This window comes from Rhinolophus ferrumequinum, chromosome 10, assembly GCF_004115265.2.
Source record: "Rhinolophus ferrumequinum isolate MPI-CBG mRhiFer1 chromosome 10, mRhiFer1_v1.p, whole genome shotgun sequence".
NCBI classification, from domain to species: Eukaryota; Metazoa; Chordata; class Mammalia; order Chiroptera; family Rhinolophidae; genus Rhinolophus; species Rhinolophus ferrumequinum.
This window is the reverse complement of record NC_046293.1, coordinates 50,999,563-51,026,845: the sequence shown is the minus strand read 5'-3', so window position 1 is coordinate 51,026,845 and position 27,283 is coordinate 50,999,563. Positions and strand designations below refer to the sequence as shown.

The 27,283-nt window shown below is 38.9% G+C and overlaps 1 protein-coding gene across 3 annotated transcripts in view; it reads left to right on the top strand.

The window, feature by feature from the left end:
* The window catches only part of LIMA1 (LIM domain and actin binding 1), an 80,113-nt gene that overhangs the window by 4,558 nt on the left and 48,272 nt on the right, over positions 1-27,283 (top strand). The window contains exons 1-2 of one of the 3 annotated variants that reach the window (XM_033116770.1): positions 21,425-21,530; positions 22,470-22,611. In XM_033116770.1, coding sequence (XP_032972661.1) covers positions 21,491-21,530; positions 22,470-22,611 — 182 coding nt within the window. In that variant the 5' untranslated portion in view covers positions 21,425-21,490. Of the gene's footprint in view, positions 1-21,424; positions 21,531-22,469; positions 22,612-27,283 lie in introns of those variants that run through there. The other 2 variants (XM_033116771.1, XM_033116772.1) reach the window with 2 other exon arrangements.

Sequence of the window (27,283 nt, the reverse complement as noted above, 5' to 3'; positions counted from 1 at the left end):
GCATGAAAATTTAAGAATACTAATCCTGCTGCCAAATCTTTATTGATTTGATAAGCAAAAGTGATTTAATTTGTATTTCTTTAATTACTAGTGAGAGTGAACACTTTTCATGTATTCATTTCCATTTTAATTTCTTCTTCTGTGAATTGCAATTTAGTTAATCCATTCCCATTTTTATTTGGGTCTTAACATTTTAATTATTTTTTTTTTTTCTGGGGTTCTTTCATTTATTTGTGAGTGGTCTTTATTAGGCCAAATCGAATGAGTGGAGTAACAAAGTAGAAAGTGTACAAGAAGTTAAAATTGTGGTGTTTTAAATGCCTATTGTTATGAGAAGCCAGAGTTTGTGGATGATGAAGCAGCGCTGCCAAATGGGAAGGGTGTTGACTTGAGATGAGAGTCAGGATTCCCAACGCAGTGTTGAAAACCAACTACTTAGGTTATCTTGGGAAAGTCGTTCATCCTCTCTCAGCCTCACCTGTAAAATGAGAGGTCGGGGCTGTTGATCCCCAAATCCATACAACCTCTGTGCTGAAAGGATGACTTTTGAGCCATTGTTCTCTACACATTGTGAAATTGTTTCTGTCCCATTCCTAACTCTTCACCCATTTTAGATGTATAGAGCCTGAGGAAAGACTGGATGCAGTAAAGGCAATTTCCACAGGGTTAGCAAGGCTTAGTGGAGCCTGGGGACAATTTAAAGTGTTTGTGCCATTAGGAAACTAGAAGTTGCAAAAATTGGTGTTTTTAGACACTCCCATAGATTGATACCTGGCAACTTGGTAAAGTAAATCCTAAGAGACCTGCTGATCTATGCCACAAAGCCTCATCATCTTTAGTGGATGGAAAACAAATCTCATTTCATGACAAGAGCTTTAAGTTATGACAAGCCAAGTTATTTACCAACTTTTACTGTTCTGTACAGAAACTATTCTTAGTGTTTTTCTTTGTGATTTGTGTAAGCTCTTCATTTTAAGAATAGTAATTCTTTTTCCTTTGGTCAAAGTTTAACTAGTTATTTGCCTTTTAATTTTGTGAGTAGTATGTTATTACTCATCCGTAGTTCTTTTTCTTTGCAAATTCTTTTGTTGCTTTTATCTTTAAAAGTCTTGCCATCCAGAGATGGACTAAGTCTTCACTTCTATTTCCTTCTATTTTTTATCTTTAATTTGTCTTGAATTTGCTTTGGAATACCAAACCAGGATGTTTAGTGCGTTTGCATATATCTCGGAGCTCCAAATCCATATTTCCAGCTGCCTGGTAGACCACGTGGATGGATAGTCCCTACATACCAGGCACCTAGTTTCCCGGAGGAGAAGACTTGAAGTTGTCTTGCACTCTTCAGTCTTTCTCTCCTCCCACGTTTAATCACCAAGTTTGGTTAATTCTACCCCAACAGTAATAATGCCTCTTTCATCAGCCTTCTAATGCAGATCCCCCTTTTTTGCGAGAGTCTTTGAGCAATCCTTATAGTGGGCTTCAGTTTTTCCCTTTCAGTCCAAAGTTGTCATAAATAAATAAAACACTGATTTTTCAAAGTATGGTTCCCTCAATTACCTGTCACAGAATCACCTAGTATGTTGGTTAAAAAGGTAGGTAGATTCCCAGTTCCCACCTCTACCTACAAATCAGTATATCTGGGGGTGTGGGGGGAAGCAGGTGCTGAGAATCTACAGTTTTAACAAGTACTTCAAGAGATTGATTTACATGCTTAAGGGGAATCAACGCCCAAGTAAATTCAGCCTCAGTGTCTCTGCGTGCCATTCAAGACCTGCACTCCCACACCCCACAGGCTGTTTCTCCAGGCTTGTCTCCCACATCACTACCCACCCCCCCGGCACTGTAGTTAGGCAATGATTCATGGTTTCCCGGACCCACCCTGTGCTTTCCTGCCTCTGTGCCTTTGCCCATGCAGCTCCCACAGCCTCATGCTCCCCCCCGACCCCCACTCCTGCTGTAATCCTTTTCCTTAAGAGCACAAATAAAATGCTATTTAAAAAAATAAAGCCTTTTCTAATTTCTCCTATTTGAATCAGTGGTGCCCTCCTCAGTCTTTAGCACTTTATTTTTACTTCATTTTTTTACCTTAATGCTGTCACTATGTATAATTTATTGCTTCCTTAAAAAATTATGAGCCTTCTAAGTGTGAGAACCTTGCCTTTCGTTGTCATTTTGTAGCCATTAAATATATATATATATACACACAAATATATATATATATACACACACACACACATATATGTATAGCAATTAACTGCTCAATATATGAAATATATCTCATCTTGCATACACTGTTATATAACAGTGTTGGGCTTCACATCACACTTAGAATACATTAAAATTTTTACCATTGCTTGTAAATCCTTTTTTAATCTAGCTGCCATTTATCTCTGGCATCATCTTAGATTTCTCATTCACTCCCTAGCCATGTTATTCCTGCCTCAGGACCTTTGCCTTTGCTATTATCCCTGGAAAACTCCCCATCTCTTCACCAGGCTGGCTGCCTATCTCCTCCCCATCATTCAGGTTTCAGCTCAAATGTCATTCACTGGAAGAAGCCTTCCCTGACCATTATCTAAAACATCTACCCCCTTTCTACCACCACTCCTGTTACTCTCTTTGTATTTCCTTCACAGCACTAATCACAGTATTTAATTGTCCTGCTTCCACAGTAGAATGGAAGCTTCGTGAGAGCAGAGACCTTGTGTGTTACCTTTAAGGTTATATATCTTTAGCAAATAGAACACTGCTTGGCACATGGTAAGTGCTCAATAAATATTTGTTGAATGAATCAGTAAGTCTTGGTTTGGTTTGCAATCCAAAGCTTTTCTGTTGGTTGTTTTTTTTGTTGTTGTTTGTTTGTTTGTTTGTTTTTTGGACAACAGCTGAGGTAGTTTCATCAGGGTTCAAATCAGGTGGTAGTCTCTGAGGATTTCCGAAGGTAGCACAACAAAGATTTGGATACTGTGATAGCCAGGATTCAGTTCCATCTGAGTGCAGGTTTTCCAAGGTGTTCCCAGGATCCAGGGCACTATTTTACTACCTGTCAGCCTCTACTTCCGGGGTTATTCCTGCCAGCCAATACTAGTCTATTAGTGCTCATTACATTTTTAAAAGCAAGTATAGAAAACTAGAATCCAACTGACTTAGAATCATCAAGCAACCAGAAGTTTTCTTCTGCTTTCCTTGTGTGGGAGAACAATAAAAAGCTACAGAGAATCTTCAAGGAAAGAATATTTTCTTTACTATACATCCTGAAATAGGGTGTATTGATTAGAAAGATTTTCAGCAACAGCTCTAAACAAGGGGTTTCTTGTTAATATCCGGTTGAACCAGACAATGTAACTAATCATTTCTAATTTCTTCCTATTTCTCTTCATTGGGTCGCCTTATTTTTTAATTCCATATTTTCTTGAAACTGGCTTGAAATTTGTATTAAAAATAATAATAGTTTTTATAGCAATTTATAGTTTTCAAAGTACTATTACTTTCATCCTCTCATTTAATCCTTATAGTCATCTCATGTGAATTATTATGTTTTGGAGATGAAGAAACTGAGACCCAAAGAAACTGATTGACTTTCCCATGCTAACTAAAAGACCATTACTCAATAAATGCCTCTCAATTTTTTAAATAGCACATTAATTTATCTAATTTTAGAATGTAAACATTAAAATTTAATTAAAACACTACTATTAACATGTTTGTAACCAGTCCTTATTAAGAAATAATATCCATAGCATTGGTTAAGATTAGCAGAATTCTGTCATTTATGTGGTTGGATGATTTGGTCATTCTTTATGTTACCAGGCTCAGCTTTGCTTGTCCTTGATTGAAGCATTGTTCGGTGTTAGCTTCTCAGATTTTTACAGAAAGGAAAGATTACAGAACTTGCTTAGAGAAGAGTCACTTTTCACCAAACCCGTTCTAATTTTCCTGCTTGAAGGGATTGGTTAAATTGATCTGAACTGGCTTTTCAGATTGAGCAAGACCTGAAAAAAACACATCATCTAAAATTTCAGATAAGAAGAATGGAAGCCAGGCCCTTCCTGGAAATGGCCAGGAGTGAAACTAAGAAGCCCTGTATTTGGAGAAAACTTGATTAATTATTAAGGACAAAGGACTGGTATAAGGAGGTTATATCTTTCATAGAAGCAGCCTTCTTAAAAAAAGCGTTTATATTTCTTCTGCTTTGACATTATGAAGAAGACTCTTTAATTAGCCACTTTGTCTTAATAAAGCATGTAATTGGCAAGACCTATGAGCATACTGTAAAGGCAGATATCCGATTATGTAGGTGGGTCTTTGTCGAGATATGTGGCTGCTGATAATTAGCATAATATTATTTATCGTTTGTATAACAGGCATTTATTGAGCCCCTATGTGGTACCAGGCACTGGTACTTGGTGTGTCTGATGATTAAGTATGGAATGGTACAAAGGTTAAAGGAGAAGCAGGCTGTTCAGAGTAAATCTATGCTTTGTGTAATGATCTCAGTCCACTCGAAATTTCCACATTCTTTTTCTAATTAAATATGCTTTTCTCTACTTTCCCCCTTAAATTTGAAGTTACTGACATGATCATCTGTTTTTCTACTTAATGAAAGAGGTTTTCCTTACTATGTGTGAAAAAATACTGGAAAAACCCTCACTCCATTGGATTATGTTTCCCTTTAACAATGAGTTAATTATCAACTGGGGGGAAGGGAGGAAGAACCAAGTGAATATATAACAAATTAGATTTTAAAGAGAAATGGCTTTAAACTTGCATCAGATCTGGTAGTTCCTTAATTTAAAGGAAAAAGATTTAAAAGGTTCTTGGGTAGTTCTTCACGACCTAAAAATTTTAGACCAAGTCAGTTTTTAAATGCTGTCATTGGATGATATTCTTTTTAACTGTCTAAATAAGATACATGAAGATTACCACAATTATGTAAAAAGCTAATTTGGATTTCAAAAGCGCAAGAAGATAGGATATTTAAGTGAGGGAATAAAGTAACAGAAGCCATGTAAGGTAATCGTTACAGCGTCTTCAATTTTTACAGAGGTGTTGAGAACCCCTAAAAGTTGGCCCTGACAAGGTATAGTTTGACAGAGATTTAGGCTTTTTGGTGCAGAGGAATGGTGTTAGGGTTTTGAGTAGATTTCTTGTGCCTGGTAGTCACTACCAGTTTCTCAGAAATGACATTAAAGATGCTCTTTTTTAAATTGCTGATTTAACAAAAATAAGTTGACCCTGAAATGCAGTGTACACTAGAACTGCATTTCTGGTTTATTCTCTGTGCTAGAGATCATTTTGTTTCCATGCCAGCCTCCTAAAAAATGAATAAGAGCTAACATTTATTTAACCTCTCTGGGCCTCAGTTTCTTCATCTGTAAAATGGGACAACACTCTTCTGAATGTGTAACTATGAGGATTAATACGTTTATGTATGCAAAACAATTAAAACAGTATCTGACATATGGTAAACATTCCATAAATGTTAGCTATTTTTCTTACCACAACCACTATCTATTTATTAAGCACTTATTTTAGTACTGAGCTAAAAGAACATTTTAGAGATGATGAGGCTAACGCTTACAGTAATTTCCTAATATTACCCAGTAAGTAAGTGGTAGACGGAGGGTGTAGGCATGAGCTGAAAGGAACCTGGGGCAGAGTCAAACTAGATGTGGAACAGGCTGAGGCATCTGGCCCAGCCTTTGCCATATCTAGTTTTGAGACCCTTAGGAGGCTAAGGACTGGCCCAGACCACCCCCAGACACTGGGAAGATGTGGTTTGCAGTAAGTCATTCGAGCATTAGGGTCTGTCAGACTGTTTCATATCCTGGCTCTGCCTCTTAATAGCTGTGTGACCTTGAGCAAGCTCTTTAACCTTTCTGAGCTTCAGTTTCTTCCTTTGTAAAATGAGAATAATATTTGTTTCGTGGTATCATAGGATTAAGTCAATAAAATCAAATGGAACGAATCACCTTGCATATGACCAGGGCTCCATAACCCATCCCCAGGCTTATGCTAAGGTGGCCCAAACTTTTGCCTGATTCTGACACAGTCCATCTCGATGGTGGGTGATTAGGGTCTGTGTCTGCCTCCCTGCTCTCACCTAATAACCCTGGAATCAAGCCAAAACTAAACTCCCAAAGCTGTTTTCACATTGGAATCATAGGGGACCCTTTTCAGAAAAATGTAATGTGTGTAGACTCCACGTGAGAGATTCAGATTCCAAGGACAATCCTGCTATTCAGAGCACCCTCTTCACCTGCCCCCGCACAACTGAGAGCATTACTCTGGCTGGTTAAGGGGAGCCCTGGAGCGCAACGCCAAACAGTGATTTTTTTAAAAAAAAACATACATTTAATTTTTTCCCAAACAGTGATCTTAATGCCTGGATTGTCCTAGAGTGTCAGTCAGGCTTCTCATAGGACTGTGCTCTGGTTGGAAGATTAATGAGCAGTCAAGGGGTGGATGCCCTACAAAAGGGAACTCTACAGAAACGAGGATCTCATCTGTATAGTCCAGCAACATTTCTATTTGGAAAGAATATTAATGAGATCTGGATAGGAATCAGACACCAGGAAAGGACAGCTGCTGTGAGAGGCAATTTGAATTGTACAAGGAGTTACACATGATATTCAGAAGTCCTTGTGCAATTTTAAAAAGTAATTAACTTGTAGAGATAATGAACAATTTATAAATGACATTAAAAAATAAATGTAGTTTCATAAAGTAAATGTACTGAATGTCCAATACACATTTGAAAATATATTCAACCTTCCCCATGCTTAAAGGAATGAAAACTAAAACAGTAACTTACCATTTTTTCACATATGTAGCAGATTGGAAAAAACAATGATTAATAACCCTCAATATCAGCAAGGATGTGGAGAATAGGCTTTCTCATATAGCTGATGGCTCACATACAAATTGATGCAAAATATACGTACCAATTGAAGTAACTTTTTTGGAGGGATATTTGGAAATGTCTATTAAAACTTTAATGCATAAGCCTTTGGAACTCGAAATGCTGCTTCTAGGAATTTCCACCGTAGATGCACACCTCTACGTGTCAGCGATAGCAGGAGCGTGTTCATTGCATCTTGTTCTTAAGAATAACGCATCTAAAACACCTTAATGTTCATTGGCAGGGGCCTGATTAAATGTTACAGACAATTTTGGAGTGAAATAGTAAGTGGTCCTGAAAGGTTGAGGTAGACCTACATGTCCTGATGTGGGAAGATGTCCAAGAGGAAATAATAATTGCTGGACAGCACATTAACAGAAAACCACTGTTATTTTTTTTAATGTGTTTTTATGCACAAGGTGTGTTAACATCTCTGTGTCTCTGTTTTCTTATTTGTATAATAAAATCGGCATCATCATAACATCTACCTCATGAGTTGTGAAGATCAAATGAGATAATATATGTAGAATGCTTAGAACAGTGACTGACACGCAGTGGTGTGTGTGTGTCATCATCACTGTCACCATCATCATCATTGTCACATATAGGCGATATATGTGAAAGCTGATGCTTCAGACATGACAGAGGTTGTCTTTGGGAAATAGAATGGGCTTGGGGGAAGGGCAGGACAGAGCAGGCAGACACTTCTGTTTCTTATTGTTTATGATGAGCAGGCCCGTCCCTGGACCAATCACTCTGACCGAGGAAGCTAGACAGTGAAGAAAATGACAGCTCTGCTTTGGAGTGCTTTTGAGTACGCTTGAGACCTGCAGAGAGGTTTTGAGTGTGTTTTGAGAACCTGCAGAGAGGTTGTCCAAAGGAAAGGAGGAGGGTGAAGAAGGGTGGTGGTGTGAGGAGAAGGAGGGAGGCTGATGGATTCCACCTTGGCTGCCACAGCTCTTTTTAAAAACCATTGACCTAATTAAAGATTAAAAAATTTCATGTCACGAGAACCTTATGAAGACCCAACATTTATATCTGAACTATCCTTTTTGCAATTTAGTCACATTTATACTAAAAAAGTGATTTATGTTTAATTTGACTTTTGAATAAAAACTAGAAAAAGTAATTGCTCAAAGTGGCCAAACCAAACATTTAAGAAGAGCTAGGTAGTTTTTCTAATAATTATAAAATAAAAATTTCAATATTTTAAAGAGACTGCTAATTTCTTTTCAACTACTGTTACTACCTCCATAATAAAATATTGTAAAAAGAGCCTTATGACATAGGCCACGTTAAAACAATATGACATGTAAACTAAGCTAAACTTAAATATGTGTTCTGTTAACTAAACCCTTAGAGTAATGCTTATTGAATGTGTCTTAGACACAGAGATATTCGAAGACTGACAAGATGGGTTCTGACCTCAAGCAACGTGCCAGGCACTTTTTTGCATTTATTGTCTCCTTTTGTTTTTAGAACAACCCTGTAGCATAGGTTTATCATCCTCATTTTACGTGGAAGGAAAGTATAATACAGAGAGGTCGCCAGGTATCGGGTCGGCACTGGAGTCAGAATTGGAATCAGCTGGTGTTTCCATGATCCGGCTCTGCCGCCGAGTAACCATGCTGGAAGAATGGGCAGTGTGGGGGCTGCACTGAGAATTCTGGGGACCTCGGTGATCATCTATCATCTCATCTATAATTCAAACTATAATTTTTTAAATGCAGTTTTATTGAAATATATACCATACAATTTTCCTATTTAAAATTTGCAATTCAGTGGTTTTTGGTATATTTACAGAGTTATGCAGCCATCACTCACCCCAATCAATTTTTCAACATTTTCATCACCTCCCAGGAAAAAAATACAAAACCTGCCCGTTAGTGTCAATCCCTGTTAAACCCTCCAGCTTTCCCCCTGACCCCTGGCCAAGTGCTAGGCAACCACTAATCTTTCTGTTTCTATAGATTTGCTTATTCTGGACATTTCATGTAAGAATCATGCAATATGTGATCTATTGTGACAGGTTTCTTTCATTTGGCATAATTTTTCAAAGTTCATCCATGTTTTAGCATGTATCAGTACTTCATCCTTTTCATGGCCAAATAATCAATGTATCTTTATATGTATAGACCACATTTTGTTTATCCATTCATCAGTTGATGAGCAGTTGGAATGTTTCCACTTTTGGTCATTGTGAATAATACTTTATGAACATTCATGTACAAGTTTTTATGTGGACATGTGTTTTCATTTCTCTGGGAGACACACACACACACACACGCACACACATCTAGGAGTGCAATTGCTGGTCATACGATCATGATAATTGTATGTTTAACCTTTTGAGGAACTGCCAACTATTTTCCAAAGCAACTGCAACATTTTACATTCCCGTCAGCAGTGAATGAGGGTTTCAGTTTCTCTATATCCTCACCAACACTTGTCAAACTATAATTGTTTTAACCACATCCTACAATAAGAAGTAGTTTGCATTCTTATCGTTTATACAAACACAAATAAATGAAAAAAAGCTTTATAAAAGAATACCTATACTATGTGTGACACACTCTGACGTTTTCTGTTTCGTTCTATTTCATTAGCACAAGCAAATAAACATGGTGGTTCTGACCCACAAAATGGACTTCACACTCACTAATTGTGACCTACACTTAAAAAAACTCTAGGCTATTTTAACCCCTTCTTTTTACACAGGAGGAAATTGAGGCCCTGAGAGATGACTTGTTCAGCATATGATACTGCTAATTAGTGACAGATTAAAGATTAGAGCCCAAGCCTATTGGCTTCCTACTTTAACTTTGACATCTCAATAAATTATAGTTGCCCTCATGTTCAGTAGATAAAAAGAAATTGGAGTTTCTGTCGAGATATCATTTTCTTGCCCTTGTAGATTTTCCTCGAGCAGCGTTTTAAATTCAGCAGCAAACCAAACTAGAGGGGAAAAAAGAAAGAAAGAAAGAATAAAAAGAACTCACTTGTATTATCATGAGTTATTGGTCTTGCCTTCTCTTCTGGGCAAAGACCGTCTAGGTGAACCTGGATGACAGGCAACAAATTTATCAGTTCAGAGTCCAGATTCACTTTTGTCCGCATCTTAGTCTGCCTTTACAGGGCTGCTGTATCCCTTACACTGCCAAATTTGAGTGGCAACATAAAATTTGAAGTGGGCAATCTAAAAATACTTTATGCTGCTGTTTTTTCCATTTTTCTTGGAATACATATGGGTCTTAAACCTTTTCATTTCAGTGTTTTTCAACACGTGATGGAGAAACCTCCAACATTACCGTCACTTCAAGTTTCTTTTTATAGAAAGTGTGGTTGTCCTGGGCCCTCTTCCAGACCTAATGAATCCAGTTGGGGGATGGGACCTGGAAATCAGTATTTTCAACTTTCTAGGTGATTCTTCTATACACTCAAGGTTGTGACCAACTGAATTAAGTTTTATTCCCCCTTTTACTTCTCATCTTAGCTCCCTTTTGGGTTCTAGAATTACTATTTGGCTTTGTTACCTGAAAAGCCAAATAATTATTTGAAAGAATTAGCATTTGTAAGAAAACTCCTGAATTATGCCAACAGAGGGAGTTAACTAAAACAATCTGCTTTGATAGGGTTCGGTTTTATTATAGAGTTTAGGGGTAGAGACCATTGTTTGACAGCTAGATCCATTGGTTTCCCATAATTTGGAATCATTTGTCTTGGAATAAACAAACACAGCCCACTGTTTTGTTTCATTTTCTCTTCCCCCAAAGGACTAGGCTATAAATTGAGCTCAATCCAAGAAACGATTTCAGATACCTGGTATTCCTCCCTTTATTTAACAAATACTTGAGTGCCCACTATGTGCCAGGCACTGTTCTGAGAATTAAAACACAGTGTGACTAAAAAAAACAAAAACAAAAACAATGCCATCACTGTTAGGGGTAGGTTTAGTATTTTAGGAACTTAAGAGGAACCTCCTAGTCCAGGCTTGGGGGTTCAAGGGGAGCATCAGGAGGAAAGTGTCATCTAAGCTGGGACCTGTAGCATAAGGCCAGGGAACGTCTAAAGCATTTTAGACAGAGTAAAGATCATGTACAGAAAGGCCAGGGACCAACAGAAATAAGTTAGGCCTACCTAAAGATGTGAGAAAAAGTTTATACAAAGTCCACATGTGAAAGAAAATAAAGGGTGGGTGTGAAATAATACTTACTGATTAATAACAATAAGAGTAAAGATTTATTGAGCATTTATTAGGTGCTAGGTAGTATAGTACATGCTTGGCATTTGGGAACTTGTTTTAATTTTTAATTCTCAAAAAAAAAAAAAAATGCTACGGGGTAGGTTCTATCCCCCAAATTTACAAATGAGGAAATAGAGTATAGTAACTTGCCCAGGATCACACAACTAGTGAATGGGGTGAGACATGAACAGCTAGATTCAAACTCCATGGCCTATGGTCCTAGTCTCTATGCCATTCTCTCTCCACTGTGTGTCACGTGTTACACATTTTATATAGAAGTTTTGATGAACTACGGTAGGTGACGGTATATTCCTCAGAGAGGTTAATAAATTGCCTATAATCAGCAGTTGGAAAGAGGCTGAGTGAGGCCTCTTTTTCACCTCAAATCTTGTGCGCATTTTGTTACATGATGCTATTTTTCATATAATTTTGTTTGATATAAGGAAAACTTCGTATGCTAGCTCATCTTTTGAGAAAAATTATTTGTGGTTATATAAACTTACTTTGAGAGGTAGAGGTAAGCGAGGATGATACATCTGCCAGCTACGCAGAATGCAGTGGAAATCCTAGGACTGAAGTCAGGAAGCTTAGGGCTCATGATACAGCTTTGGAAATGATCTGGTGCGAGTGACCTTTGTTGACATGAGAGTAGCTGAGCTCACCCAGAAAAAGGAGAGAAACTGAGCCTTGAGTATCAGGGGTGACCCTTGAGTTCCTAATATCTAGGAACAGGGGTGAGTGGAGGGGGAGAGAAGGGATTCAGTGAGAAAATTGAAAATGGTTTCAAAGATAGGAAAGGAAACAGAAGCGTAGCATTTAAGAAAAAGCAAGGGAAAATACAATTTCAAAAATGAGGAACTAATCAACAATTCAAAGGACAACAAAGACTGATAAAAACTGAGACATGGTTCTTAGATTGGACAATAAGAGATGTTCAAAAAATAATTGGGGCCAGCCCGGTGGCTCAGGCAGTTAGAGCTCCATGCTCCTAACTCCGAAGGCTGCCAGTTCGATTCCCACATGGGCCAGTGGGCTCTCAACCACAAGGTTGCCAGTTCAATTCCTCGAGTCCCGCAAGGGATGGTGGGCAGTGCCCCCTACAACTAAGATTGAACACGGCACCTTGAGCTGAGCTGCCACTGAGCTCCCAGATGGCTCAGTTGGTTGGAGCACGTTCTCTCAACCACAAGGTTGCCAGTTCGGTTGCTGGTTTGACTCCCGCAAGGGATGGTGGGCTGCGCCCCCTGCAACTAGCAACGGCAACCTGACCTGGAGCTGAGCTGCACCCTCCACAAGTAAGATTGAAAGGACAACAACTTGACTTGGGGGAAAAAAATAAATAATAATAATAATAATAATAATAATTGCAGGGATGATAGCAGTAGGAGCCAGACCCAGGGGGCAGAGGGATGAATGGAAGATGAGGAAGTGGAAACAATGAGGGCCTGGAGACTAAGGTTTGGCTGTAAAGGTAGGAGCAAGGTGAGGTGGGAGTTTGGGGGGGAAAGGCTTAAGAGAAAAAAGAGTTCTTTATTTTATCCATATATACAAATTTCAGATATGCACACACACACACACCAGAAATGTGAGCATGTTTTTAGGACAAAGTCAGAATTGGAGGTGAAATGAGGCTCTGAGACGACACCATGTTTCCCCGAAACTAAGACCTAGCTGGATAATCAGCTCTAATGCATCTTTAGGAGCAAAAATTAATATAAGACCCGGTCTTATTTTACTATAATACAAGACCAGATTATGTAATATAATATAATATAATATAATATAATATAATATAATATAACATAACATAATATAATACCGGGTCTTATACTAAATTTTGCTCCAAAAGACGCATTAGAGCTGATGGTCCGGCTAGGTCTTATTTTCGGGGAAACACGGTAGAAGGGAAAGATCAGGAGCTCAGACTGTCATGACAGTTATTTTTCCCCTGACATAGGTGAAGTGGCGTGAAGGATGATACTATCTGAAGGAACTTTCTTTTCTTCCTTTATCTCTGGATAAAGGTGGTAAAGTGTGAATCACTAAGGGTAAATATAAGCACCCAGTGAAAGTTGCTGATTATTTGGCGAGCAGTTTCCCGAAGTGAAACTGCTTTTCATTACTTGCGCAGCCCCTTTTTCATTACTCTCGCTCTGGACCTTAGTGTTTTTTAAGAACAAAATATCCTTAAAATAAGATTTTTAAAAAAGAAACAATGTTATTGAAATTAATCTGTCCTGATGCAAACATCTACATCCTTGTTGGGCCCTGGAATTTTGGTCATTGTTACAATTTTCCTATTGTCTAGGACACATGTTTTTATAGAGACTTGGCTAATGGTCTTCCAAGAACAGTAACAATGATTATTTACAGACTTGTCTGTCACCATGTTGCTGAATAATAGAGTAGTGAGCTTTTCATGTATAGTATTTGAAGTTATTTAATGGTTCCTTTTTTTTTTCATATCACTTGTGTTTATCTTAGAGTTTGAATAATCTAAAATGACTATTCACAGTTCTGAAAAATGTCGTGTGCTTTCTTGACCACTAGTTTTGGACTATACAATAAGCATCCATTTTTGTACTGATAGTGTTTTGGATAAACTGTAAACCTTCACGGCAATTTCATTCAAGACAAATTTCTATTTCTATTTAGAAAGCAATACACTAGATGCTGGGAGGTCAAAAGGCAAAGAAGATCTGTCCCTTGACCTCAAGATTTTTCCATTGAGTAGGATTGATGAGATTCTGATAAGACAGAGGAAGTGGCCTATACTGATTGGGAATAGGACTAGGTCAGTTCAAGAAAGTGTTCTTTAAGGAGGGAATCTTTCCCTTGAGTCTTGAAAGGTGAATAGATTAAAGAATGGATAGCATTCGAGCTGAAATGAAAAAAAAATTGTGGTGTGTCAAGGGAGTAGATACCGGTAATGGCATAATTGTGGAGATTCTGGATTTCTTTTCATGTCAAAATTCTATGGAATTAGGCTTCTCACTATTAGAGAAAGAAAGAAATAGAAGGGAGTATGTACTAAAATGAATCTTGGGATGCTAGATTGGAGTCAGAAGTATCACTATGAATTTATAGTTTAAATAAATATAGATAGATAGGTAGATATAGAGATAAATATAAAAATATAGATATGTATGGATTAATGTCCATACATAGATTTCCTGGTTCTGTCCCCTAGGAGAGCCTAATAGAAGCAGTGACATCTCAGTAGGAATGAGCACACCAGTGTCCAGATCTTTGTTCTTCCAGTGAAAGGAATCAGGGCTCCTTGATTCCTGGGCTGGGGCAGGGGAAATGCAAGATAAGTATGGAACATCTTATAGTGCTAGAAAGTGAGAAAATGCTTTAAAAAAATTGGTGGCCTGTTGAAAGGACATGGGAGCCAAACTGAAAGAGCTTCAAATGGCCAAAGCTGGAACAATTTGAGCATAAATAAAATAAAATAAAATAACCCAGGGAGTAAAATAAATATCCATGAGTCTATACTAATATAAATAAAATGATTGAATTAATAAATCAATGAAGGATAAAGGTCAATTATTCCTTACAGAAGGAGTCCAATTAAAAAATGTAGAAGGAAGGAGGGCAATAGAAAACCACAGTAATAATGGCTGAAGGCAAGATCCACTCATGAATGCTAAAATTAGTGAGTAAAAGTTGAAGGAGGAGCAGGAGAAGAATATCTCCCCCAAAATATTTATGAATCGTAGGGAAAAATAAATAGTGACTGTACAGTGGGAAAACCTGCGAGATACCACCTTCACCACATGATCAAGGTTACTGTCACCGTTAAGGAGACATCTATGATGTCAGACCATTAAATTCAAGAACTTGTTGCAACAATGTTGCTAACCTTTTTTTTTGGTATCAGAGGGATTGTTCATTATGAATTTGCACCCACTGGACAAACAGTTAACCAAGTTTACTATTTGGAAGTGCTGAGAAGCCTGCGTGAAAAAGTTAGATGACCTGAACTTTTTGCCCACAATTCATGGCTCTTGCTTCACAACAATGCACCAGCTCACACGGCACTGTCTGTGAGGGAGTTTTTAGCCAGTAAACAAATCACTGTATTGGAACACCTATCCCTACTCACCTGATCTGGCCCCCAATGACTTCTTTCTTTACCCGAAGATAAAGGAAATATTGAAAGGAAGACATTTAATGACATTCAGGACATCAAGGGTAATACGACGACAGCTCTGATGGCCGTTCCAGAAAAAGAGTTCCAAAATTGCTTTGAAAGGTGGACTAGGTGTTGGCGTCAGTGCATAGCTTCCCAAGGGGAGTGCTTCAAAGGTGACCATAGTGATATTCAGCAATGAGGTATGTAGCACATTTTCTAGGATGAGTTCACGAACTTAATTATCCGATCTCATACATCATATACCCTCTGCTATGATGCCGTGAGGAAGGCACATTAGCTCTGCAGTATGCCTCCCAAAATTCTATAACTTCAATCTAATCTGAGAAAACATCATATTTTTTAAAAAAAATTTTCTTTTTGAGCATTACAAGTTGTTCCAGGCTCATCTTCTATTTGCCCTGCACCAGCTCTGAAACCAGCCATTTCTCCAAGAAGCCCTGGTTCTTTATATTGAAGAAACTGAGAAACCCAAATTGAGAGACATTCTACATAATATCTGACCAGTATTCTTCATAAATGTCAACGTCCTGAAAGGCAAGGAAAAACAGAACTGTCACAGACTGGAGGAGACTTAAGGAGACATGACAACTAAATGCAGTGTAGGATCCTGGAACAGAAAAAAGACATTAGTGGAAAAAGTGCTAGGATTTAAATAAAGTCTGTAGTTTAGTTAATAGTATTATAGCAGTGTTTATTTCTTAATTTTTATAATGGTATTGTCATGTAAGGTAAAGCTAGGTAAAAAGTATGTGGGAAATTTTGTACTATCTTTGCAACTCTGTAAATCTAAAATTGCTTCAAAGTAAAAGGTTAAAAAATAGCTATTAACATCCAAAATTTTTTTCAAGTGTGTGAATTTAATCACAATATTTTTATACAAAGATATACCCTTACAAATAAATGTAGTTTGTATTCTGAAAAAACTTCATGTGGGCATATATTGCATGTTGCTTTTATTTAAAAATTCCCTTTGCACCTTAAAGTTTTTTAGGTTTTTTTTCTTTTTTCTTTTAATTAGTTGCTCCCTTTAACCTGTTGAATTAAAGTTATTGGTTTAAAAAAAGAGATTTAAAACAACAATTTATTTCTAAAAATTAGTATCTTCTCTCTCTTTGTATTTTTTATTTTTTGTTTTTTTAAATAACATTTTCTCTTAACAAGTAAGTTTGTACAGTTGACCCTTGAACAGCATAGGAGTTAGAGCTGAACTTCCGCACCCCTGTGCAGTCTAAAATCTGCATACAAGTTTGGGCTTCCCAAAAACTTAACTATTAATAGTCTGCTGTTGACTGGAAGGCTTGCCAATAACATAAACGGGCAATTAACATACGTTATGTATGTTATATGTATCATATACTGTATTCTTACAATAACGTAAGCTAGAGAAGAGGTAATACATTTATAGTATGTTAAGCCATACTTAGGCCAGGAGTAGAAACCATATCTTAAAAGCCATCTTGCCTTGATCCTGTCTTGTTTTATCTGCTAGGGGCTGTGAGCAGCGGTTCTGGGTGGGTGGGCCTGGGTGAAACCCCCTGAAGCATTGAGAGGGGAACAGCTTGGTTTACCCCCTCCTATAAAACTCCATACCCTTCTTTGCAGATGGAAAAGAGGTTATCTTTTCCCTCTGCTGCACCCTGACCTCCCGCAGCTCAAACACGCCCAATAAATTCTAGTAGAACAATCTTGGTCTCCTGCAACTCATTCCTCCAGCTATGCCTAACACAGTATTTACTGAAAAAAAAATGTGCATATTAAATGGACCCGCAAAGTTCAAACCCATATTGTTCAAGGGTCAACTGTACTTGTTCTCTTTAATTTTCTGAGGCTATATTCAGGCAACTATGCCTCTTGCACACATAGCCATCTCAGGAGTGTTTTAAAAAAAAAAATAGAGGGAGGAGGATGAGTGAGATTGGGTTTATAAGAACAGGATTTAGGAATTTATTAATGGCAGCTCATTTGCTTTTTTTGTCTCAGCCTGGTTTGGGAGCCAATTCACTTGGTTAGGTAAGTTAAGTCTAGGTTAGAGTAGGTTTAAGTTTCACTGTTTAGAATAGGTTTCCTGGAGTGGCTACACACCTCACCCTAAGCAATAGTTTGAGGAAGCAGATACCTGGGGCTAAATATCCCAGTGAGTCATTGCCCAACCCTTAAACTTTCAAGGACCTTTGTTCAGAGATCTTTATCTCCAGGCTGCAGCTCACCCATAGGAGCTACCTGGTAAGGTAAACACTTTGAATGGCGTATTAGAACTCTGGCTCTCATACTAACGAGCTGGTAAGTTTGGGAAATTATTGGATCTTTATGTGCCTCAGTTCTTTTACTATAAAAAGGGAGTTTGATTACTTATTTCTAAACTGCTCTCATTGTAAAAATGCCACGTGTATTTAAAGCTGAAGACATCTTCCTTCTTAGCAAATGATTTCCTTTTCTATGTATCCCCTTTTTATTTGATAGACCTCATAGTCTCTGAGGCTAAAAGTCTTAGTTATTTTTGTTATATCCATTTCCTTTAACTCTTGCACACAACTGTCAACCATTCCAGCAGTTCTTCCTTTATGGTTGAAGTGGTAGTAGAATGCAGGTGACCTAAGAGTTTGGGTTTGGAGTTTTGTCGGCCAGCATAAGAAATGTCCAAACCTGTAGAGAATTTTTATGAGATATTTGAGACAAACTGACGACAATTGCCTGGAAGCAGGATCTCAAATGCTCCGGAAATAACAGTTTTGCAGTTTCTTTTATGCATTTGGAATTAAGGGAGGAACCTAAGGAAGATTATATGAAGGTGGGAGAAAGCAAGGTGGGTGGTTGGATTACAGGATAGTTAAGATTCTGTGCAATCTTGAGGGTGGTTACACCTTGGAGGGGTATTGCTGCTGGCATTTCAAAGGTGGGTTAACCTAGATGCACAAGAACAATGAACAGGTTTGCTTTAAAAACCTTTCACTAAAGAAGTTATAGGCCTGGGGCGCAATTACACACCATGAGCTGCCCAGTTAGGAATTTATGATCAGATCACCTTGTGAGATTACTTTCCACAGAACCCTGTTTTTATCCACACTGAAACACTGGGTTCTGCCTGGAACACATATATGAGCTATGTGACCTTAGGCAAATTACTCAACCTCAATGAACCACATTATTTTTTAATGGAAATAATATGGTCTATCTTTAGGGTTGTGTAAGGATTGAGTTAGTGCTTAATAAGTGATAGCTACTGTTCTATTTCGTGTACGGTAGTGCATGGATTGGATCTTAAAAGTCCACAGGGCCTCTGGAAAAAATATTCAACGATATTATAGCAGCCCAGATTGAATATCTCCTCTTGGGTAGATCTTTCCAGGTGTTGGTACATGCCTTTTTCACTGTTAACTGGATTTCTAGAATTAAGGAAATTGTTCTAAAGTCTGAGTTTGGGACTCTCATTTGAGAAAGAGAGCAGGTAGGGAAATATCACACCTTTAATACAAGCCTATGAAAGCCGAAAGAGTCACAGTGGAGGGTATTTCAAGTGGACCCAAGGTAACTTGAAGTATCTCGGAATGAACAAATGATTATTTCTGATGTTCATCATTCTGGGAAGATACTTTCCACTACTTTCTTACTGAAAGATAGTTTGTATGAGCTTGTAGCTAGGGGGTTCAGAGATTTTGCTACCCAATTTTCTACCTTGGTTAAAAGTGGTGATTTTAATCGTGATTCATTACTTGTAGTGGAAAGAAAATTGACTTTGGAATAAAAAAAAGAATATGGATTTGAATCCCAGCCCTGCTACTTTATAGCTAAGTGATCATTGTAAAGTTATTTAAATCTCTGAAAGTTTCTTCATCACATATTTATATATAAAATAATAAAACCAATCTTTTAAAATGGTTGTGAGGATTGAGATATATACTTTGCATATGTTGATGTTTTAAAATGTTCATTTCCTTCCAAGAGTCTAATTTTTAACCTTAGCCTTGAATTTTTATCTTCCTTTTGTGTATCAGTAGGATTTTTATTGCTGATGTGTATATCTCAACACATGTAAAGCGAAACTCATCATTCTCCCTCTTCTTCCTACATTTACTCTCTGGTAATGGCATCAACATTCAACATTATTCAAGACTGATGATGCCAGCTTTGATTCCTTCTTTTATCCATAAAGCCCATTTTATTCTAAGAACTGTCAGTTCTCCTTCCATCTTTCTACTCCCACCTACACTCATTTAAGCCTTGATACCTCTCACTTAGTTTTAGGATCTTCTTGATAATAATTTAGACTCCAATCTTTTCCCCTTTTATCAAGTTACACACTGCTGCAGAATCATCTTTTAAAATATGGCTCTTATTGTGTTACTTGCTTTTACAGAAACTTTCTGTGTTCCACCAGAGAAACTGGGTAATCCACTACAGAATTCTTTTTTTTACAAATGCACATATTGAGGCTCAGGGGAAATTATTTTTCCATTTGCCGTAAAAGTCTCACGTGTACTAGGAGTGGCACCTTAAGACTAGACTTCATTTCAGCTCACTCACAGGCTAGTTCTCTCCACTATTGGAATATGGCCCAAACTCCTTAGCATGGTTTTCAAGGCTCTTCCCATTCTATCTTCCCATAGCTTATCTTCAACTTCTCTTGCACCTAGAGTCTAACTCTGTTGAAGTCTCCTGTGCTATTTCAACTTCCTAACGGTGTAATGCTGTTCTCCGTACCTGAGATGCACTTTCCTTCCCCCACCCTCACTTGTTGAAATTCTGCCCATTCCTAAATTTCAAGTCAGTCCGATGTCTCTTCCCTTCCCACCCACCAAGCCACAAAACCAGGTCCTGTACTCCTAGGTCATGCATTGCCTCTAACCGCATTCTGCCTTGTGCTGTAATTATTTGTGTGTATGTTAGCAAGCCCAGTAGATTTTGCACACTATTTGAGCAGGGCCCTCTTCCTGTACCTTGTAGGAAGTAGTTACTCAGTAATCTGGTGCCAGGGGATTCTTACCTTTACCTATTTCATAGGGTGCTAATCACATTGGTAAGAAATAACAGTTGGCTTCTATGAAGAGCAGTGTGGTCACGGTGTGAGCCCCCTTGTTCCTCAAGTATAAAGTGTGGTAACCTAGCCTTAGAGCAAGACAGATGTTATGACTTTTCTTAACTTTTTGGCCAAGAGTAATCAAGAGCATGGAATTAGACTTGTGAATTAAACTCTTTTTGCTTTATCACATTCAGTCCCTCAAATGATTTATGCTTTTCCTTTCTTATAAGCAAATTTGAAAACATACCTTCTTTTTTCCCCTTTGATTCAGAATTGATCTCTGGAGAAGAACTGACAACATTTATTCCCACGTCTATACTAGAAGCATAACTTTGCCAAATAGTATCTTAGAGTATTGGTCCATATTTCCTAAACTTGGCTTAAAAGGTCATTACTGTGGTTTTACATAATTAAATTTAGCTGAATTGTTTGTTGCTTCAGTGTCTTTTTTCTTGTTAGAGAAAAGACTGACAATGTTCAGTGGGTTTGTCAGTTACAAACTAGAAAGCAAATAGAGAAATATCATATATTATTTGATACATTCAGGTTTATTTCAAAGAACATGTGTAGAATTAAGGTTATTTTATTCCTTTAAGGTTCCTTTATTCCTATAAAGAAGAGATAAAAGATGAACATTGCTTTTTTTTTTTCTGTGTCAGGGTCTTTTCTTTTTTATCTTGTTTATCCTCATAAGGATATGATGAAGTAAGTACTATTATTATGGGTAAGAAATCTAAGTTTAGCAATGAATGCACAGCTTTAAATGGTGGGGCCAATACTCCCACTTAGCTGCATTGCTCTCCAATGCCGGAGCTCCGCACCATCAGAGGGTTCTATGTTGCCTTCCAACTTGGGGATTAAAATAAACAAAAATAAAACTAGTATTGTTTTCAGACAAGGCTTTCGTTGGAAGAACAAGTACTACATGTGGAAAAGTAGTGTGATCTTTTAGGGTTGCCTATCATCACTCACTTTGCATCACAGGACTTCTAGTGTGAAACAGAGGCCCAGGTTGCTTAGGTAAACACACTGTGTGTTCTACTGTTGTCAAGGCTGCTGGAAGCAGTACCTGAGGAACCATACGTTCTACCAGATCAGTTCTGCTCTGTCGTTGTCAAGAGAGCTGCCAGTGCTACTTTCATCTATATTTTTCATTCTTCAAATAAGGAAATGATTGACTCATTTCTAATCTCATCTCACCTGGACAAAGGTTCAAACTCCTTTAATAATTATTGGGGCAAAAACCAAACAATCCAGGATAGGCACTAGGTGATGTCAAGGGTATGGCTTTATATATTCTTTGACTTGAAAGGATTTAGAAAAGAACTTAAGTATAGAGGTTTTATTCCCCCCAATTTAAAGTTCATTATACTTCTCCCAATTGCTAAAAGGCTTTAAAATAATAAGAATCATAACAGAAGCCAATACTAATATGTTATACTTAAAGTGCTCTTAATACTATTGTAACATACCTAGTATTTTAAATATATTATCTCCTTCAATCTACATCAAAATCTTTATAAAGATAGGTATGAATCTCATTTTTCAACTGAAGAAACTAAAACTGAAAAAGACAATATAATTTGTTCAAGGTAATAGTTACAATTTCATCTAAAGTCTAGCTTGCCTTAAAGCCCTCATTTCTTTGTGTTATCCCATGCTGTGTTCCTAGCTATCTCCCCAACAACAAGTGGTCAGTGCTGCAGAGCTTGGGGAGAGAGGGCAGCCAAAAGAAACTTGGATGTAGGTAGAACCTAATTTGGACATGAGTCTACAGAGATGCTGATTGTACCTCCCCTGGGAGGTAACTCAGAAGAGTGGAACATTTCACTCCAAATGTACCTTTGGAACAGACTTAAGTTCAGGGAAAGGCCACTTGATGTTTGCACAGTAGGGTCAGTCATAAAATGATGGAACTGGAAGGGATCTTACCGATCATCTGGTCTAACCTTCTCATTTTACAGGAAACTACAACCCAAAGATATTGAATCATTTGACCAAGGTTACAGTTTTTGAGAGAACTGGTAGAGGAGTGTGGTCTGCTGCCCTACGGCACTTTGCTCTCTCACTTACACCACACCACTGCTAGTGTTTGGATGCTGGAGAATCCTCTTCTGTGTCTAATGTTCTGACTTTCTTTATTACATAGGTATTTCAGTATCTGTAGACAAGATGGAATCAACTCCATTTAATAGACAGCAATGGACTTCACTATCATTGAGGGTCACGGCCAAAGAACTTTCTCTTGTCAACAAGAACAAGTCATCGGCTATTGTAGAAATATTCTCCAAGTAAGTGCTGATTCTGATCCAAGAGGACCATCTGTCTTGAGCAAACATCACCACCTGTCAGGGAAATCAGCAAAGGAAGTCCATCGTGTACAAGGGCTTTACTGAGCACCTCATGGGTTTCCAGGGCCATACAAGGCACTGTCAGGAAGGAGGAGGAGGATCACCAGGGCACACATTTTCTGTCTTTGAATTTTTGTTTAGTTGGAAAAAGAAAAAAACTGCAAACACAAAAGATAATCATGAAACATAATTATTAAGCAAGATGCCAGCAAGTCCAAAATGAATAGGAGTAAGGACTAGATACAGAAGAAGAGAGAGAGAAAGTGACCATCATGGGCAGAAGCTAGTCAGGAAGGCTTCCTGACTGAGGTGAGTTTTGAGGCAAGTTTTGATTTAGTTGAAGGGAACGTAAGGTGCTCTGTCTGCCTGCATTGTCCAGTAGGTAGCCATTACATATATGGCTATTTAAATTTAAGTGAATTACAATGAAATAATATTTAAAATTCAATTCGTCACCTACACTAGCCACATTTCAGGTGTCTCATAGCTACATGGAGCTAGCTATGGGTGGCTACCATATTGGACATCACAGAAGCATTTCATCATTGAATAAAGTTCTGTTGAACATTGCAAACTACATAGGCAAACTACAGCCCACTGGCTGCATTTTAGTAAATAAAGGTTTACTGGAACACAGCTATGTCCGTGTATGTATTGTCTACAGCTACTTTCATGCTACAGCAGCAGAGTTGCTGCAGACCATATGGCCCTCAATGTCTAAAATATTTACTACCTGGCCCTTTAAGAAAAAGTTTGCTGACCCCTGCTCTGGACCATGAGTTCTTTGACATGAGGGCCCCTTTCCTGTTTCTTTTGTATCCCTACTGTGTAGCATGGTGATTGGAACATAGCTGACACTCAACAAACGTTGAAGGAATGGTATATGTAAATAATACACCAGAAGAGCAAATACACCGACTTCACTCAAATAGAGATGCCATAGTGGGGGCGAGCTTAGGGCAGGTGGTAGGTTTACCTCACTAGTAGTCTATTCATAGGAAGCTACAATACATTTAAGGGAAGGAAGGTGTAAAGATTTGAAGAAAGTAATTCTGGGAGCGGTATCAAAGATACCGTTAAATACCGATAAAGGTTTCTGTAATCACAATGTCACCTTTTCTTCAATAACAAATCCATCAAACACCTGCTATGTGGAAAGCACTGCCCTTCTAAACTGTTCACCTTTGTTATCGCTTAAGGTGGAGTGGAGGTGGGATGAGAACGGCCTGGCCCTTTTATTTTCTACATTATGCATTTTATATTATGCATTTTATATTTATATTATGCATTCTACATTATGCATTTTTATTTATGTATGTTAAACATATATTATTCTTATCAAAAAAAGAAAATCAATAGAGATATTTCAGGAAAAAGGGGATCGAGATGTGGAAAGCTGTTAAGACATAATCCCTGACCTCAAGGAACTTAACAGCATAGTTTAGTATAGTTTATATAGTAGAGGAAGTCCCCAAACTTCCTTCATCTTAAGAATCCCATGAGGTACCTGCTAATAATATAGTGTTCCAGTTAGCTGTGCTGGGTGAAAAACAGTCTCCAAAATGTAGTGGCTTAAAATAATGACAAGACTTATTTTGCTAATAAAGCTGCAGTTTCATCAGGGCTTGCCTGCCTCTGCTCCCCTCAGCATCAGTTAGGGTAGCTCAAAGACTGGGAGCCATAGTGACCTAAAGGCTCTCTGACCTCACCAGTGAGGTGGTTCATGCTGGCAGTCATCTGGGCTCTCAGCTGGAGGCCCTGGTCGGAACACCTACACATGGCTTGATTGGCTGCATTCCCGGGGCAAGCATCCAGACACAGAGCGGGGGAGGGAGCAAAGGAGGAAGGGAGTCAGGGTCAGGGGGGTGTTGTCTATTATGACCTCACCCTCAGAAGTTCCGCACTTTTGCCACATGCTCTTCATCAGAAGTTAAGTCCCTGAGGCTGGCTCATATTCAGAGGGAGGGGAATTTGACTGTACTTTTTTTTTTTTTTTTTTTAAAGATTTTATTGGGGAAGGGGAACAGGACTTTATTTGGGAACAGTGTGTACTTCCAGGACTTTTTTCCAAGTCAAGTTGTTGTCCTTTCAGTCTTAGTTGTGGAGGGCACAGCTCAGCTCCAGGTCCAGTTGCTGTTACTAGTTGCAGGGGGCGCAGCCCACCATCCCTTGCGGGAGTCGAACCGGCAACCTTCTGGTTGAGAGCCCGCGTTCCAACCAACAACTGAGCCATCTGGGAGCTCAGCGGCAGCTCAGCTCAAGGTGCCATGTTCCATCTTAGTTGCAGGGGGCAGAGCCCCCTTGCGGGACTCGAGGAATTGAACTGGCAACCTTGTGGTTGAGAGCCCACTGGCCCATGTGGGAATCGAACTGGCAGCCTTTGGAGTTAGGAGCACAGAGCTCCAACCGCCTGAGCCACCGGGCCGGCCCTGACTGTACTTTTTGATGGGAGGAGTGTCAAAGATTTTTTTGGACATATTTTAAAACCATCCTATATAGCTTCCCAGCTCCCCCCCGCCCCTGAAGATTCAGAGTTCATGTGTCTGGGATGGGGCCCAGGAATTGTTTATTTTAACAAGTATCCCAGGTAATTTTCACCTTCAGGGGAATTTTGGAAGTACTGGTTATAGAAGAGATGGACTTGTGAACTCAAAGCAATGAACTTGAACATAAAGCAGAATGATAGGTTCAAGCAAAAGATTGTGGAAGCTGAACATGAATAAAGGGACTAGGAAAGCAAGCAGTCTGGCATGGAGAAATACAAAAGGGAGAAGGGACTGGTACAGTACAATTAGGGCCAGGTGATGGAAGGCCTCGAATGCTATGCTAAGTTTAGGATAAACAGTGGAAACAGTTAAATAAACAGTGGAAACAAGTGAAGGATTTTGTGCAGGGAGAATGACATGGTCAGACTTGCCTTTTAGAAAGATGCTTCTGGCAACAGTGTAAAAAGTATACTGGAAAGGTGAGAGATGGATAGCACGGAGACAAGTCATGAGGTTCTCTTGAGAACCCAAGTGAAAGCTATTGAGGGTGGGGGGCAGCAGGAATGGAAAGGAAGGGAAAGATTTGAGACAGTGTTGATATGTGATTAATGGGACTTGGAAACTCCCTGTTCTGCAGAAAACTTCTCCACATTCTTACCCTTTTCACCCTCTCTAGCCCCACCTCTCTCCAACTGGACTTGGCTTTCCCTTGACACGCATTCTGTGCCTGAGTAGTAGTTGCCTGCTTTTTTCTGCATGTGTTTCCCTGAAATATTCTGGGGCCAGGAGTCAGAGATGCTACTCCCTACATCTCCACTACTGTTTCCCATTCCTTGTTTTTTGTGCCTGGTTCTGAAGTTCTAAACTTGTGCTTTGCGGCTCACATCTAACTGTACTATACTCTCTCACCCTCCCTTTCTTTGCAGTGGGGTAGCAGCCTCCAGACTAGCTCCTTGCCTTCACTGGGGACACTGGCTTCTAGCTCGCTTCCCTTCTCAGTGTTTCTCAGTGGAGGTGCTATTGGCATTTGGATGAGGCAGATGTTCCTTGTGCAAGATGTTCATCATTTTGCCTTCCTCCAAATGCTAGTGACACAGTGACAACCAAAAAAAGAAAAAAAGAGGTGGAGGAGAAACCCCAAGAAGATTCCTACAGTTTTCCAAATGGCCCCCGGCCAGTAGTGCCCCCGGTGAAGAATCACTTGTCCGTGTGAATGATCTGTCTCATACTCTGGACTCATAATTTCTTGATCTCCCCCTATTTCTTCAACCTGTACATTGTCTCCCATGCCCCTGCATCCAGTTCCAACCTTACCATCACCCAGAATTATCTCTGAAATGTGCATTTGGGAAACCTACTCTTTGATGAGATCCTTCTGTGCTTCCACTTGTTCCACTGTCTTACTCGCGCTGACCCTGCTCTTTGGCCAAACCAGGACATCCAGGCCATGGATGTCAACCCCCTTCCTGGCTTCACTTCCTTCCCTGCCTGACTTGGTCAGTCACGTCAGAAACTCTCACCCCTTCCTCAGTTGCTTTCTCCCTCCTTTTTGCTGTCATTGTCCAGCCCAGCCAATTCTCAAAATAGAGGATTTGAATCTTGTAGTAGCACTGAGGAGAGTTAGGAAAGTAGAAAAGCTATTCATTTTAGGGGCCTCAATAATTTTTCCGAGAGAATTTGCAAAGGGATCTTCGCGATCACCTTCTCATACAAGTAGCACAGTAGGCTGTCTTTTCTCCATGAAGGTTATAAGGGCAAATGGCAATTATGCAGAACTGTAAATCCTGAACTCATGAGTCAGACTCAGTGTGCCAAGCACTATGCTAGACTATTGATAGAAATAGATATTACTTCCAATCCTAACAAAAACTATAGGAGGGAAGGACATTATCCCTGTTTTATAGCTGAGAAAACTGAGGTGTAAAGAGTAACATGCCCATGTTAATATTTTAACTTGTTTTGTCTAGTATTTTTCTTTGGATGCATATATCCTCGCACATTGAACTGGTTTGGAAAGATGACTAAAATTGTATTGACAGGTTGGGAAAATGGGGGCAACATTGCTGAGAAAAGAGAACCATAGGAGCCAAGGCACAGAAGTAAGACAGGGCATGATAATGTGCTCT